Source organism: Pinus tabuliformis, chromosome 7 (assembly GCF_031772625.1).
Source record: "Pinus tabuliformis cultivar Carrire ecotype Pingquan chromosome 7, CPIR1, whole genome shotgun sequence".
NCBI lineage: Eukaryota > Viridiplantae > Streptophyta > Pinopsida > Pinales > Pinaceae > Pinus > Pinus tabuliformis.
Window position 1 is genome coordinate 891,634,917 of NC_142293.1, and position 17,010 is coordinate 891,651,926.

General features: G+C 40.4%; 1 protein-coding gene across 1 annotated transcript in view; it reads left to right on the plus strand.

Moving 5' to 3' along the window:
- The window catches only part of LOC149250468 (mitogen-activated protein kinase 3-like), a 41,784-nt gene extending 26,348 nt beyond the window's left edge, over window positions 1-15,436 (plus strand). Inside the window, exon 2 of the mRNA XM_089459103.1 lies at window positions 14,543-15,436. Coding sequence (XP_089315229.1) covers window positions 14,543-15,226 — 684 coding nt within the window. The 3' untranslated portion in view covers window positions 15,227-15,436. The remainder of the gene's footprint in view (window positions 1-14,542) is intronic.
- Window positions 15,437-17,010: the final 1,574 nt, after the last annotated feature.

The following is a 17,010-nucleotide window of genomic DNA, read 5'->3' on the forward strand; positions in this document are numbered from 1 at the left end:
ATTTTACACCTCTCAAAAAGAGGAATCCAACAAAAATATTAGCCTCTTAATCTGAGCATCAGAACATGGAGTTTGGACCTAGTTGTCCAAATTTAACACTCCCTCTCAACTAGGGAGAACTCCATTTATTAGTGCAATCAACATCGTGAGTCATCCCGCCGAAACTTGCTTTGCTGGCTTCTTTATTTCAGAACAGAAGTGGGTCAGTCACAAAGACATCATTCCCCGACTGACATAATCAGTCCAGAGGTCCCAGACCTCACAAATCTTGATCCCAGATCAAGAGGTTGGACCATGCCATCCTAGATAGAGAGTACGGCAATCTCTGATGCGTCCATCAGTCTTTGCTAATAGTCTCTAGCTTTTCCACACCTCATTGGCCAAATGAGAGGTACTTCCCATGAGCCCTGAACTCAATGGGTAGGATGCATACGGGGCACAGATTAAATGAGTGGCGAACCAGCTCAATAATCACAAGGGTGGGGCAGAAGCATTATGAGTGCTTATAGCTTCGAGAAGCTATCCCCAAAGCCCCCCAGAGCTCCCAGAGCTCATCGTCCAACAGGACCCACATCATAGGGTCTTTCCACGACACCAAGACTCTCACGGAAGGTTAGGAACTTGACCTTCCCCAGGGGCTTAGTGAGAATATCCGCGACCTGCTCATCAGTTCCTATATGATCGAGCCTTACGGCGCCTCGCTGTACCATATCCCGGATAAAGTGGTACCTGATATCAATATGCTTGGATCGGTCGTGGAACACAGGATTCTCAGTCATACGAATCCCACTCTGATTATCACAGAGTATTACAGTGGTATCTAGCACATGTTGGAACAGCTCACTAAAGAGCTTCCTCAACCAAACTGCTTCACAACAGGCCATACTAGCAGCAATGTATTCGGCCTGCGCGGTGCTCAAAGCCACCGACTTCTGCTTCCTGCTCATCCATGAGATCGAAGCAGAACCAAGATTGAAACAGCATCCAGATGTGCTCTTACGATCCACCACACTGCCAGCCCAATCGGCATCAGTATATCCCGGAGTATCACACTCCCGGCAGTGTATCTCAGCCCATGGTTTATCGTGCCCTGAAGATATCTCAAAAGATTCTTGGCACCAACCCAGTGAAAATGATGAGGCTCAACCATCTGTTGGCTCAAAGTATTCACTGCAAAACATATGTCCGGATGGGTGTTCACTAAGAACATCAAAGCTCCTATGAGTTGACGATACTCAGTAGGATTGGCCAAGATAGGCCCTGCAGCGCTGCCACTCAACTTCTTAAAGTTGAGTTCCATTGGTGTCGACACGGACTTACAGTCCACCATCCCAAATCTTTCCAGAAGCTTCACAATATACTTTCCTTGAGAAAGGAAAATCTCTCCAGGTCTCTGCCAGACCTCTAGGCCTAGGAAATAGTGCATCAGTCCTAGGTCTTTCATCTCGAACTCAGCAGCAAGCTCCCTCTTACATTGATGAATGAGAGGGTCACCACCTGTCAGGAAGAGGTCGTCCACATACAGTACTAGAATGAGAGGCTTTCCTTCCACAACCTTAAAGTAAAGGTTTGGATCAGCATTGCTTCGAGTGAAGCCCAGCTTCATCAAGTAACTATCCATCCTCTCATATCAAGCTCTGGGTGCTTGCTTTAACCCATAGAGGGCTTTCTTCAACCTGCAGACATAAGTGTCTCGATCTTGAACTTCAAATCCCAGAGGTTGTTCTACATACACCTCTTCCTTTATTGCACCATGCAGAAAAGCGGTCTTGACATCCATCTGATGAAGACTCCATCCTTGCGTAGCAGCAAGGGTTATGATGGATCGGATGGTGGTATATCGAGCCACAGGTGCAAATATATCGTCATAGTCAATTCTCAATCATCATGGATCTGCACCTCAATGACTGTAATGTTGCTCTCATTATACAACATCACATTGCTACCCCAAATCAACAAGAATGACAGATCTGGTCTTTTCATTGTAATATACTCCTAGTGGAGATTCATATCTTCTTTGCTGTCTGTGCATCATCACGCTGCATGCTACCCATGCTGCCTTTGCATCATCACGTTGCAACACTACAACACAGTCAGATCTGCACTAATTGAGGCTTACGATCACCCAATCAAGCCTCCAAATTTGCTCCCACAGGTTGCCCAACCATCTGATCCAAAACTGATCAAATTCCTTGACCCAACACAAGGCATAAATTGTTGTTCCAATCTGTTTTCGCTGCTGCTCCTAATTGTGACTGGTTAGGGCATCCATATGCTGCAACAGCCCTTAACCAAGTCACCAAACAGCCTTCAAAAACTACGTGCTACCCTTGTATAAGTCCTCAGCATCCACGCTGTTGATTAGGGCTCAATCTAGCCCCAAAACAGTCCCACGCAATGCCTTTTCAGTGGGGTAAGGGCCTGCGGCCTACCATAGGTGGCTTCTTGTACCCACGGCCTGCTGAAACAGAGTTTCCAGCCCGCACATAATATTCAAATCAACCCAGAATTTTGTCTCCTTTATTGAGGCCTTTCTGCTGGTTAATTTTCACTCCAAAACAGTCATAGGAGTGACCTAAACGTCCCCTCTTCCTTCACTGGAAATGCCCTTACCTGCACCCAATAAAACAGAGATTTAGGGCCCAATATGCCGCAGATTTAGGGCTCCTATTCTTAGCGTGTAAGGGCCTCTTGGGACAGCGTATGAGGGCTCTTTAGAACTGCGGATTCTCCTCTAGATCTCTCTGTCCACAAAACCCAAACACGTGGAGAGAGTGCAGTGGTAGTCTCCCTCTTAATGCCAGCTTCTCTGCAGAAGTCTTTGAACTCATTTGACTCATATTCAGTGCCATTGTCAGTCCTCAAAATCTTGATCTTCTTTCCGGTCATATTTTCCACCAAGGCTTTGAAGGTACGGAACCACATGAAAGCCTCATCCTTCTTTTTCAAGAAGTATATCCAGGTTTTGCGAGAGAAGTCATCAGTAAATGTCATATAGTAAGAACATCCCCCCAGGGATGTTACAGGCAACATACCAGAAAGATCAGAATGGACCAGTTGCAATATCTCAGATGTCTTTGTGACACTTGAGGGGAAAGGTCCCCTTGTATGTTTTCCTTCAGCCCTTACATACACCTTTATGATTATTTCCAAAATCAGGCAGCCCTTCATGTTCATGATCTTATAATGCTGCCTGTGCATCATCATCATGCTGTCCTATATATCATTGTCACATCACAACCATATAAATCACTGTCATACAAGAATCACTTCCATACATCAAGAAACATTGTCCAAATATCACTAAAGTCGCTGCCCAAACATTATTGTCATAGGAACAAATATCTCTTCCATATATCATCTCCATTTGTCAAGAGAACAATATCACTGCTATGCATAACTGTTATAAGAGTAAGTGACACTACAATGAGTGCAGAAGATCACTGTCAAAAACTCTGTCATATTGTCATATTTTACTGTCATACGTACAGAAGATGGGGTCTGATAATAAGCCCACTTGACTACCCTTAAGCTCTTCCATATATCCAATTTTAAGACTCCAAATCATCTACCTTCTAACAGCCCTTGTTGTCCTTCTCAAGGGACTATACTTGGAGCTTTACCAAGCATCTTCTTACAGCCCATTATACCAGAATTGCAAACTGTCTAATCTGGACCATAGTATCTGGCAAATTCATCATTATAAAAGACAAGCACATACCTGTGATAGACGTCATATTTCTGTCCACAACTACATTTTGACCAATGCACAGGACCCTGAAATTTCGGCCCTGGTTAGGGCTTTCTGTGGCTTCTACGACAGCCCACTATACAGCCTTCAAACCTCTTTAATTCCTACGTTGATGATCAAGGGTACTGCGGCCTTCTTCCTGCTCCTTGCTGGGCCTCTCGGCCCTCTCAAAACAGACTTTTATCCCATTGTAAAGCTCAAAATCACTCAACGGCCTGTGCATAGAGAATAACCCTTGCATTTATGCTCAGAACTCCTCTTTACAAGCTCAGCTAGCCTCCTTCCTTACTTGGCCAATCAGATCATAAACAAAAGACACAGAAATACTCCTCTTCGCACTTTGGCCAGAGCCTTAAGCCTGCAGATACCTCTTCATCACTACGACTTGACTCTTCATGACTGCAGCCTCATGTCCTTATGACTGCGGCTTCCTTTATTGCCTAAACATATCCTCTACAGCTGCGCTGTATATCTTTTCGTTACAACGTATATCATTGATAGCGTATATAATCCTCTATGTACAGCGACACAAAGGCATCCATTGACTTCGATTAGAGCATGATTATTTCGATGATGATTGCTATAGATAGAGTTTGTCTTCACCTCAGCTTTGATACCATGTAAAGTTTTGTAGATGTTCTATGCTAAGAGCAATTTCACTTTTCTCACAACAATCATACAAGTAGTTAAGCAAAATGCAGATAGAACATATAAGCAGATCTTACAGAAGACAAATCAGAAACAAGAAAAATGTGTGTGTTCGTTTCGGCGGTCAACAGGATGCTTCAACCAGCAAAGTCTCCTTTGGTCAGCCAGCCCAGATGTGTCACAAGATCCCTCCAACTAGTAGATGAGTCAACCCAAGTCAATTCTACAAAAAGTCAACGCTGTCCTGAAAAGTCAACGCAGGGACAGCAAGCTAAAAGTCAACGCAGCAGCAAAACGGTCAACTCTTTGACCTCAATTTTTGTGCCAGATAGTACGGCCTTCAAAAATCGAACTTCCCACCAATTTTTAGCTTGATTGGACCAAGCGTTGACCAAAGTCAACGCTGGTCAAACTTTCTGCGAAACCCTAGCAGCAGAAAATCCGTACGGTCTGTCCTCTTCGTCCTTCCCACGTGTGGCTGAAATTCGTCCTCCAGGTAGCGTACTCTCTAAGATGAGAGAGGAAGATGTGAGTTGAGTTGTGATAAAATTCTCTCCAACTTTTCCTGTATATATATCCATCAATGAGGGTGTGTGACACATCTGTTGGGCATGTGAGCCTACATTACAAAACTGGCTGACCTTGCACATATAATTTATTAAGAATAATAAATTCACAATATAAGTTCTGCTCATCGGATTAAGACTATTTTTATATGGATTTTACACCTCTCAAAAGGAGGAATCCAACAAAAATATTAGCCTCTTAATCTGAGCATCAGAACATGGAATTTGGACCTAGTTGTCCAAATTTAACAAGTAGGGATTCAGAAAAGGAGAGAGAAGGATGTGTGAGGGAGTGAGGTGCAAAATGAGGTTGGAGGTCAAAGAGATGTGGAAGAAAGTTGTACTATCACCTTTGATGAAGATATTGCCCTTGGGAAAGCCAGAGATCTTCCCATTCCAAGGAAGGACAAAGATGATGCTGCGGAAAAATAGGATAAACCTCCGACAAATGAGCCTATGCCCGATGTTGATGGTCCGATGGATCCTATTGATCCACCTCTTGGTGACCCCTCTACCTCAAGGAAACGACCACTATGGCTCAAAGATACTCTCGAAGATGTTGAAAGACGTACTACTCCAAGAGGGACATTTCGTGAAAGTAAGAAGCCAAACAGGTATCAAGGGTACTTGGCTGCTATGAGTACAAGCGTTCAAGTTGAACCATGCACATTCGAAGAAGCTGTAAAGCACCAAGTATGGAAGGTTGTGATGAATGAGGAATTTGAATCAATCATGAAGAATGATGTCTGGGACATGGTGCCTAGACCCAAGGACAAGTCCATAGTCACCTCAAAATGGCTTTACAAAATCAAACATGGAGTTGATGGGAGTATTGAAAAATACAAGGCCAGGTTCGTAGCTCGTGGCTTCTCTCAAAAGGAAGGAGTGGACTATGACAAAATATTTGCACCGGTTGCCCGATATACTACTATCTGATCTATTATTTCTCTTGTTGCCACTTAAGGATGGAGCCTACATCAAATGGACGTTAACACTGCCTTCTTGCATGGAACTTTTAAGGAGGAAGTCTACTTGGAACAACGTCAGGGGTTCGAAGTACAAGATCAAAGGAAAAATGTATGCAGGTTGAAGAAAGACCTCTATGGGTTAAAGCAAGCCCCTATGGCTTGGTATGAGAGGATTGATAACTATATTATGAAGCTTGGATTTACAAGGAGCTATGTTGATCCAAACCTATACTTCAATGTTGAAAAGGACATGCCTCTCATTCTGGTCCTTTATGTAGATGATCTTTTTGTGACTGGTGTAGACCCTCTCATTTATCAATGCAAGAGGGAGTTGACTTCCAAGTTCAAGATGAAGGACCTAGGTCTGATGCACTATTTCCTAGGCTTGGAGGTTTGGCAAAAGCTAGGCAAGATTTTTCTTTCTCAAGGAAAATACATTGTGAAGCTCTTAGAGAGATGTGGGATGGTGGATTGCAAGTCTGTGTCTACTTCGATGGAACTGAACTTCAAGAAGCTATGTGGAAGTGTTGTTGGGCCCGAATTTGCCAACCCTTTCGAGTATCGACAACTTGTGGGGGCCCTAATGTTCTTGGTAAACTCCTGTTCAGACATATGCTTCACCGTGAATACGTTGAGTCAATTTATGGTCGAACTTCATCACATACATTGGATTGTTGCTAAGAATCTCTTAAGATATTTCTGTGGCACAATTAACTATGGCTGAGATACACTGCTGAGAATTTGAGGCTACATGGATATACTGATGTCGACTGGGTTGACAATGTGGTGGATCGAAAGAGCACGTCAGGATGTTGCTTCTCATTGGGGTCTGCTTCAATTTCTTGGATGAGTAGGAAGCAGAAATCGGTTGCTCTAAGCACCACTGAGGTCGAATACATTGCAGCTAGTATGCCTCGTTGTGAAGCTATTTGGTTGAGGAAGCTCTTCAGTGAGCTATTTGATCATGTGATGGATATCACTGTGATGTACTGTGACAACCATAATGCGATTCGCCTTTTAGAGAATCCTGTGTTCCATGACCGCTCCAAGCACATTGATATCAGGTATCACTTTATTCGAGATATGGTACAACGGGGAGCAATAAGGCTCCAACACATCAGGGCCAATGAACAGGTTGCTGACATCCTCACGAAGCCCTTCGGGAAGGTCAATTTCTTAGTCTTTCGAGAGGGACTTGGAGTCGTGGAAGGACCCTCCCATGAGGGCCTTGCTTGAGTTGGACATTGAGCTCTGGGAGCTCCTAGGGGCTTGGGGTACTTCTTGGAGCTATGAGCGACCATAGGGTGAGTGGTTCACCTTCCCCTATAGGTGCGCTGTGTACAAAGTGAGTGGTTCACCTTCCCCTGTGATACCGCATGATGTTTGACATGTGTGTAGGGTGAGTGGTTGACCTTTCCCTACGATTGATGATATATGCATAGGATGAGTGGGTTACCTTCTCCTATGGCATATGAGCAGGATGAGTGGTTCACCTTCTCTTACGGATGCCCTAGCATACATCCTACCCATGTAGTCCGGGACTCATGGGTAGTACCTCTCATCTGGCCAATGAGTTGGGAAAAGAGGATAGGGACCATAAAACTACATATGGACACATCGTGTACTGCCATACTTCCTATGTCTAACATGCATGGTGTTCAACAACTTGATCTAGGATCAAGTCTGATTGGGGTTCTACCCATGGATTGACTTTTGTCAGTGGAGAGTGGCAAGGTCTTGTGACTCACTCTCGATCAATTCTTTTTCATTATTACATCATTGTTCAATATAGTAGAGACGAGATACAGAGATGGTACATGACGACTGGATGGCATGATGATCGATGATGATGATGGATGGATTGGCAGGTGAAATTCTACCTAGTTGAGAGGGAGTGTTAAAATTGGAAACTAGGGTCAGATTCCACTTTGGACAACTCAGTTGATGGAGATGATGATTGCATTGAATTCTTCTTTTTGAGACGACCAAAATCGACCTAAAGATCATCAAATTTGGACAAGCAGAAATGTGTTTTTGAATTTGTGCCCACACATCTGCAAATTGTCAAGGTTGGCCACATCATCATGTAGGCTCATGAAGCCTAAGAGACATGTCACTTCACCCTCAACGACTTGTATAATATAAGCGACCTCCAACCTCATTTTGCGTCCCACTCACTCACACATCCTTCTCTCTCCTCTCATTGGTTCATACAACCATTGGGCATATCTTTTCTCTCAAATGTGTGGCAAGGACGAATTTTCTAGGTAGATTACATGCCAAAATTTCAGAGCTATTGCAGGGTTTGACCAATGTTGACTAGGCACTTTGACTCATCCTTTGATTGCGATCTTTGTGGGAAATTTTCGTTTTTGGCAAGCCATACTGTTTGGCACAGAAGAATTTCTCGGCACTTTGACCTGTGTTTATCGTAGCCCTGTTTGACCGCAAAAGTTGACTTCAGTTGACTGATTTGATTTCTATTTGGATGACTGTTTTGATTGTTGTTTGAATTGTTAAGGAGGTTGAGTTTGACTGCCTTTGACCGAGCTCCAAAGAGGATGTTTTTCTATTGTGTTGACCATCTTTGACTTTCTGGTTAGGGCTGAAGTTGACTACAGTTGACTGCAGATTTGACAAGATTGTTTTAACTTTGATTTGGCAAGTCAATTTTTGACTCTATTGTACTCTCTCTCTGCTGAACATTTGATATAATAATAAGAAGAATTGATCAAAGGGTTTTCCCCATCTTGGGGTTTTTCCTTGGCATCCGCCAAATCTAATGTCCTCTTGTCTTGGATGGCTTGTCTTTTGCATTTTTATTGTTCATCTATAGTTATTGTCAATGTGATTGCTATTGGAAAACTAAATTAGAAATTGTTATTGGGCTGCTAAAGTACATTGAAGTAATTCTGCTAAGCATAGAACATACCATTGTTATCTAAAATTAACATTTCTGCAACTTGACAACTTCATCCTTGTAGCTGCAAAAACTCTAGCCTTATCTTCACACGTGTGAGAGAGAGAGAGAGATAATTAACCCAAAAACTTTTTCCTTCCTCCTTCTATCCTTCTGCGCTTGCCTTTCTTTTGCCTCTTCTTCTATTGGATGATGAGGAATGAGTGAGTGTCCATAGGAGGTCAAGTTCTCTTCTATATATAGGCTTCCAAGGAGGATGGCATTCCCCAATGAGGCCGACTTCTTAGTTGCCAGCCCGACTTGGTCTTGGAGGGGTATTTTGATACTTTAAATACAAAAATAATTCTTTGACATGTTACAATATGCCCAATGGGGTCTTCTTCATATGAAAATGACTCTATTGACTTCTTGACACTAAGAAAAACCCTAGAAGTACTCAATGGGTGCTTGATCTCTAAATAAATTGACTTTGAGCATGAAAGCCATGCTACAAAAATAACAATAATAAATTCCTTTCTTTTTACAATATACAAGAATCAGGTTATATTTTATATTTATGAAGATCGAACCTAGTTATATTTTTCAACACTCCCTCTTAACTAGGGAGGTATTCATAATGTTACATGGACATTCTCAAACTGAAGAGATCTCATAAGAAGATTCAGATTGGTAAGCCATCTTATAAGCTATTATTTCAGCTTATCTCATTGCATCTCATCATATCAAGCAACATTGTCACATAGCAAGGCCTTGACTAACAACTCTATCTCTCCACAAGATTAGGGCACAATGCTAGCAAAACAATGACTGATAGACACCATCATCATTGTCTCACAAGGTATGTCATTTTAAAACCATTCCTGTCTTGGAATAAGGTATCCTCAAGGAATTTCCTCTTTGACAACTCTTACCTATTGGATGCCCTACCACATCCTCAAAGAGTAACAGAAACTAGATGCTTACCCAACCCTCCATTCTTTTTTCATAGCATGAAGACAAGAATGATGTCTCCTTCTCTTTCTAATGGCCTTCACCAAGACTTATGACTGTGAGTCCTGGTCTAGTGCATGACACATGAAGTAGAGAACCATATCTGTCACTCCCTCTTAACCAGGGAGGATCTAATCATTCCTATACAAGGAATATACCCAAGCTCCCTCTTAACCAGGGACTTTCCCAAGCTCTCTCTCAACTAGGGACTTGTTTCCAACAACAACTATCTGCTTTTTGGTGGAGATCATGGTACTATTAGCTGATTGTAGGGCTTCTCTTTCCGATGTCATGAACTTCAACTTCTTCATCATGGAGCCTTCATCTTCCAGATCTTCTTCATAGGGCATCGGCCATCTTCTTCATCACTTTCCTTCAACGAACCATAGTGTTGAACCAATAGTCATGTCATCCTTCTCTTCATCAGAAAGTGATCTTCTAGTCCACATTTGGCTTTTCTTCATACAACTACCTCTTCCAAGTCATGTTTCTTTCAGGATCTTCCATCCAATCAGTTGTAGGTGACATCTACAACTCTCTTTTGGTAGCCCTGTTTCAACCCAACCAGATGATTTCAAAAATCAAAATGAACATCAAATCAAAATTACCTTTTTATGATGGCCTTTCGTCATGACATTAGCTTCATGCAACATCAACATCCTGCACATGAATGACTCCATCTCCAAGACATTCAATATCAAGGGTCTCCTTCTTTTTTAGACTTTATTAGGGTCTTTATACCTTCTCCATGGAGATTTCATAACTAATCCTTCTAGTCAATATCACATGTTGATTCCTTATCTTATCTTATAGATACATCTTTCCACAAACTCTTCTTTCATCTTCTTCACATATTGCCTTCCTCAGGATCTTACATGTATGGTTCCTTCATCATAGGAATCATAGTTGCCAACCACCTCAAATTCTTCATGAGGTCATATTATGTTGATTCCATCTTATATGTCGCAGAGTTCAAGGTACATTGTCTACATGCCTTCATGCATCATTCTAATGGAGGAGATTCTTCTTCTTTTATCATGCTCATATAATAGAGCATTTTAACCCATATTATCTATAATCATATGATGACATGAATTCATCTATTTATTACCAAATATATGTACATACCTCTTCCTCCATGTGGTCATCTAGACTTTCTTTTAGAAACTTCCTTTCCATGCTTGAAGATAAAAGCACTTCAACCAACTTGACCTTCTGCACATTTTTGTCATCATACCTTACCAATGGATCCCACACAAGGTGGAATGTGGACTTTTTGCGAGGCACTTGCTTCTTCATAGTAGGGGTGAACCTTCTCATAAATATTCTAGTGGAGGATCTTAATGATCCTCATTCTGCAAATGCTCCTTTCTAATAATGACGATATATAATGATCTCTTTATCTTCTATTTTGCTAGATAACTTTGTCCAACCATATATACTACTACTATGGTTATCTTTCTATGCTTTCAATGAAGAGACCATGCTTACTTCCTTTCTATTATGATGACTGCTACAACCATGTAGACTTTAACTTCAGCTATCCTTCCAAGCTTCTATGACAATGTTATCTCTATTTCAACTCTAATGCATCTTGATGCTAGTGATGTTTCTACCATGATTGCTATATTCTACAAAACCGAAAAGAACTCGAGTATATTTTAGTCATAGTAGAGGTCTTTCACCTCCTCCTTTGTCTTATTCTTTTTAGGTTCTTCCACTTCTTCAGTGACATGGGCTTCATTTCTTTCTTTTCTCTTCTTGTTGTCCTTTAATTTAGGACAATTCTTTTTAAAATGCCCATATTCATTACATTCATAGCATTGTATCTTTGACATATCGATCTTCTTCTTTTTCTGAGGATCAAACTTTCTCAACTTTCCTTTTCTCTTGGCCACGATAACATATGCCTGAACTTGTTCATTTGACCCAACGTCGCTCTTTGCTTTCAACCTAGTTTCTTCAATCTTACATATTGACCGAAGTTCACGGAATGGAGTGTCTTCTTTCTTTCCATAGATACTTGATACAAAGTTGCCACATTCATCAAGTAGTGCATTGAGCACAACGGTGGTTATTTCTTTATTAGACATTATATCTCCCAATTCTTGTAGTTGATCTCTTATTTGTGATACCCTCATAAGGTATGAGGCTACCCCTTCTTCCTTTGATACCTTCATTTTGTATAGTTCGGTTCTCAATGATATAACTTCTCCTGCAGTGCTTACAGAAAATAGTTCTACCAACTTATCATAGATTTCTTTTGATTTCTCCATCTTTGCTACATAAGGGATGAGGGAATCCTTGATTAATTCTATGAGTATTCTTTGAGCCCTTACTTCCCTTTTCATGTACTTCGATAGTGCTTGAGCTTTCTCTTGTGATGGTTTGGAGATTGAACCCTTAACATGTCCAATAACTTCATTCTCTATGAGGATCAAATCTATCCTATTCTTCCATGCAAGGAAATTTGATGACCCAACCAGTTTGTTGCTTTCCTTGCAGAATGAAGTCATATTGATAGTAGATTCAGACATAATATAAAGATACTTACTTGTCAAGTGAAGATGCTCCTTTAATGTTGATATCTTCAACTTGATGCTTTCTTGATGATGTTGTTTCCTTGATGATCTTCTTCAAGGATGTTTGAGATGTGATCTTTGCTTCAATGTGAGGGAGATCACCTTGATGATGATGGAAATGCTTCTTCTTTCTTCCTTTGGATGTAGAAATGTAGAATATGGAGACTTCAAGATGCTTCAAATATAGTCCTTCTTTCTTTGTGTGGAGGTAGGGTCCTTGAGGTCTTCTTCTCCTTGTGATGACATAATCCTTGAGATGAGTACCCCTCCTTGGTATTTCTTTTTCCTCCTTAATGATTTCCTTGTGCTCGACCCCCTCGACCCCCTTATGTATCCTTCTTTAATAATGATCTTCAAGCTGCCTCTTCTTCTTGTTGTAGTCACCTTAGCTCTGATACCATGTTGAGAAATCTATAGGGCTGCAATTAGGATGATTTCTCTTATACTTGATAATTGCTTGTGATGTATTTTTACTTTTTCTTGATTATTAGCTTCTTCACTTATTATTATGTTGTTTTTATCATCAAACAACTACCAAAAACATGAAGATCAATAGTACACAAGAACATAGGATGTACGCTGTAAGCTAGGGCCAAAACCTCTCCACTTGAGAGGAAAACCCACAAATCTCTTCTCTTCTTATAGATTCTTCAAATGACGAATTCCAAGACCTCTAGACCAAGACCAATACCCTTCCAAGACCAAGCCAGACCTTCCAGATGATGTGCTTCTTCTATCCAAGTCAAACCCAGTCAAATCTCTTCTAGCTGCACAATTTCGACCCCCAGCTACAGAATTTCGGCCTCCACTACAGGTCTGAAATTTTTGGCCCCTGCAACAGTTGTTGCTTCCACACGTGTGAGGGAATTTAGGGCTTCCAAGGCTTCCTTGCTCCTTCGCTTGGGTTGCTTCTCCTTCTAGGGCTAGAAGGTGACCTAAAAGTCCTTTCCTTGACCTTTCTGCAACTTGACAACGTCGTCCTTGCAGCTGCAAAAACCTTAGCCTTATCTTTGCACGTGTGAGAGAGAGAGAGAATTAACCCAAAAACTTTTTCCTTGGTCCTTCTATCCTTCTTCGCTTGCCTTTCTTCTGCCTCTTCTTCGCTTGGATGATGAGAATGAGTGAGTGTCCATATGTGGTTGAGTTCTCTCCTATATATATTCTTCCAAGGAGGATGACACGCCCCAATGAGGTCGACTTCTTAGCTGCCAGGCTGACTTGGTCTTGGAGGGGTATTTTGATACTTCAAATACAAAAAGAATTCTTTTGACATTTTACAATCTGCACAATGGGGTCTTCTTCATATGACAATGACTCTATTGACTTCTTGACACTAGGACAAACCCTAGAAGCACTCAATGAATGCTTGACCTCTAAACAAAATGGCCTTGAGCATGAAACCCATGCTACAAAAATAACAATAATAATTTTCCTTTCTTTTTACAATATACAAGAATCAAGAGTACATTTCATATTTATGAAGACCGAACCTAGTTACATATTTCAACATATACCAAGGAAGCCTCCCTTGTGGAAATAATATCCGACCATGGAATAGCAACGGAACAGTTGCTAAGGTGACAGTGGTGACTGATCCCATTGTTGCTCTTAATCTGGAGTTCTTAGTGAGGCTTTGCATTAAGGTGCTGGATTTTGCAGTAATAGTGACAACAAAGCTTAAAAAATGTTAATTATATCCATTATTAGCTTTATCACATGTATGATTACAAGTTAAAACATGCTGAAGTAGATTGAAAAGATTGTCGAGCCCAGATTATCGTCTTTGCTTTTGCAGGGCTCTGTGCATGTTATGGGGTCTAGTTGAATGTGACTGGGTTGCAGCAATACATTTAGGAGTTCACTTTATTATGTCCATGTTGAATTACTCACTCTGTTGTTATAGATTTAACTGTATCATATTGCTTCCTCTTGTAAAATAAAATTTCTTAGTATCTGATTATGTTAGTAGAATAAATAGTAATTTCATGATTTGGTTTGCATTTTCAATCCCCTTTGTTTTTTCTAAATTTTTGAATTATTCTTGGAAATGCCTTGTTTTAGGTATCTGGTGAGTCCTGGACATGAACTAAGAACTGTTTGTATTTCTCTCTTTGCAGTTGCTGCGAGGCCTAAAATATTTGCATTCTGCCAACGTGTTGCATAGAGATTTGAAGCCAAGTAATCTATTATTGACTGCCAATTGTGACCTTAAGATATGTGATTTTGGTTTAGCTCGAACAAACTGTGAGACAGGGCAGTTCATGACTGAATATGTTGTCACTCGATGGTATAGGGCTCCTGAATTGCTTCTGTCCTGTGATGAGTATGGTCCATCTATTGATGTGTGGTCTGTAGGCTGTATTTTGGCAGAGTTGTTGGGCCGACAGCCAATATTCCCTGGTAAGGATTATATCAATCAACTTAAACTGATCATCAATGTTATTGGCAGCCCAGCAGAAGATGATCTTTACTTTGTCCAGAGCCAGAAGGCCTGCAGCTACATAAAATCACTTCCTCATGTTCCCTCTGCTTCTCTGCAACGTTTATATCCTCAGGCAAATCCTACTGCCATCAACCTACTAGATAAGATGCTAGTTTTTGATCCTTACAAGAGGATCACTGTTACAGAGGCTCTTGAGCATCCATACTTCTCTGCGTTACATGATCCAAGGCTCGAGCCTTCTGCAACAGCACCTTTTGAATTGGACATGCCTGATGAGGAATTGAGAGTACAGGAATTGAGGGAGATGGTCTGGAAAGAAATGCTATATTATCATCCAGAAGCTGCAAATATATTATAGATATGCAAAATTATCCATTTGTTTTTTGTTGGATAACTTCATGGATGAGAAATGAGATGTAGAGATAGATAAAGTTTGAATATATCTCAAAGCACGGCCTTGAGTTTTGTTCAATGTCTGTACATATGTAGACTTTCAATTTGTACTTTCTCCTATCAATTCCATAACATCATATTTCATTGTAAAAAACATACATGGTTATTTGTAATATATTCAGAACCCTCCCATTGTGAATAAAATAGATTGTTAGTTTTGTAATTCTGATAATATACACTATGATGTACAAAATATGATTTTCATTTTGAAACTGTTACTAATTATTAAAATTAGAATCCTACTCGAAAACAATTGGTACTCTTTATCTATTGATGCAATAAAGAGAGGAAGATGTCATAAAAACATTTTGTTCAATCTTTAATGTTATGGAGAACTAAAATTGTTGCACTTAAAAACTTGGTCATTAGGCAATGGTAGGACACTTGTATATGTGTCGTGTCATTATCATCCACAGGATGTCTAAATAAGTTTATCACACAGGACTAAAGCGAATTAGATTAGTTGCATAAGGCTTGCATTTGGGCTCATTGGACCCAAGATCTTTGCAAGATACTATTGACATGCCATCGAACCCTTATTCAATTGCTTCATATCTTCAATTTATACCAGGCATTTTGTGGCAAAGCTTGTGAATGTGTGGCCAATTACAAATATGGCATGATAGACTGCTCCGTAAGTGTCCATTAGAGGGAACGAAGAGAAATTGACTGCAAGCAGATTTAGTAATCCATCTTTAAACCATGATGCCACCTTCTTGTGAGCTAATCATGGTCTAAAAATCTCTCCGAATAATATGCAGAGGTATGGTAATTCTTATTATGGTTAACATAGAATTCAAAATTTTACTGTGATCAGAATCTAGTTCAAAACATTTTTTTGGGTTACATTTCCAATTCCTTTGTATGTACGATAGGCTGCTTTAGTTTTTTGTGTTTCTATACAAGCTTCTGTTGACAAGTAATAGTGGATAAAACAAGTGGGAGATCTTGAGATTGACCGGAGTCAGGATATACCTCTACCCACTGTTATCTCCCAAATACCAGATGCTTTGAAGTTATATTTGTGCTTTCTCACTAATCCATAATCATGATTTAACAATTATGGTTAGTATGTGCTCAAGGGAGGATAGATGGTAAACTCAAAAACCTATCCACTGCATCCCATCAAGCGCAAAACGAGCACTGGGATCAAACTTTAATCTTCTTTTGTGCCAGCGGCCCATGCACACAACAGTAAGTAATAACGGTTAAGAGTGATAATGTCTTCTCCCAACAATCACTCTAGCAACGAATCTACATATTTTTTGGTTTATAGATAAATCTATGCTTTGTAAATATGTTGATATTATCAAGTATAGGCATGAAGTATACTTGTACCAATATTCAGTATATGGATTAATGTATCTGTTAGGGATCCTCAAACAACGTTAAAACTTGATACACGTACACCTATATACTATATTTTGTTTTTGAGAAGGAAATATAAGTTTTGGTTTTTTATTCATCAAAATGCTCGTTGTGGATCATTAACCCCTTGAAAATGTATGTTTCATTTTGCATTTTCATGGGCTTTTCTTTTCATTGAGTAGAGAAGACCGTTTAGCAATATTTATGGTTTGAAGGATGCTTTTTTGGAACGGCATGATGGATGATAGAGAGGAAAAAAGGCCCTAAATAAGGACACCCTACCTTATATGGGCTCTAGAGCATGATTTATGGCACAATAGG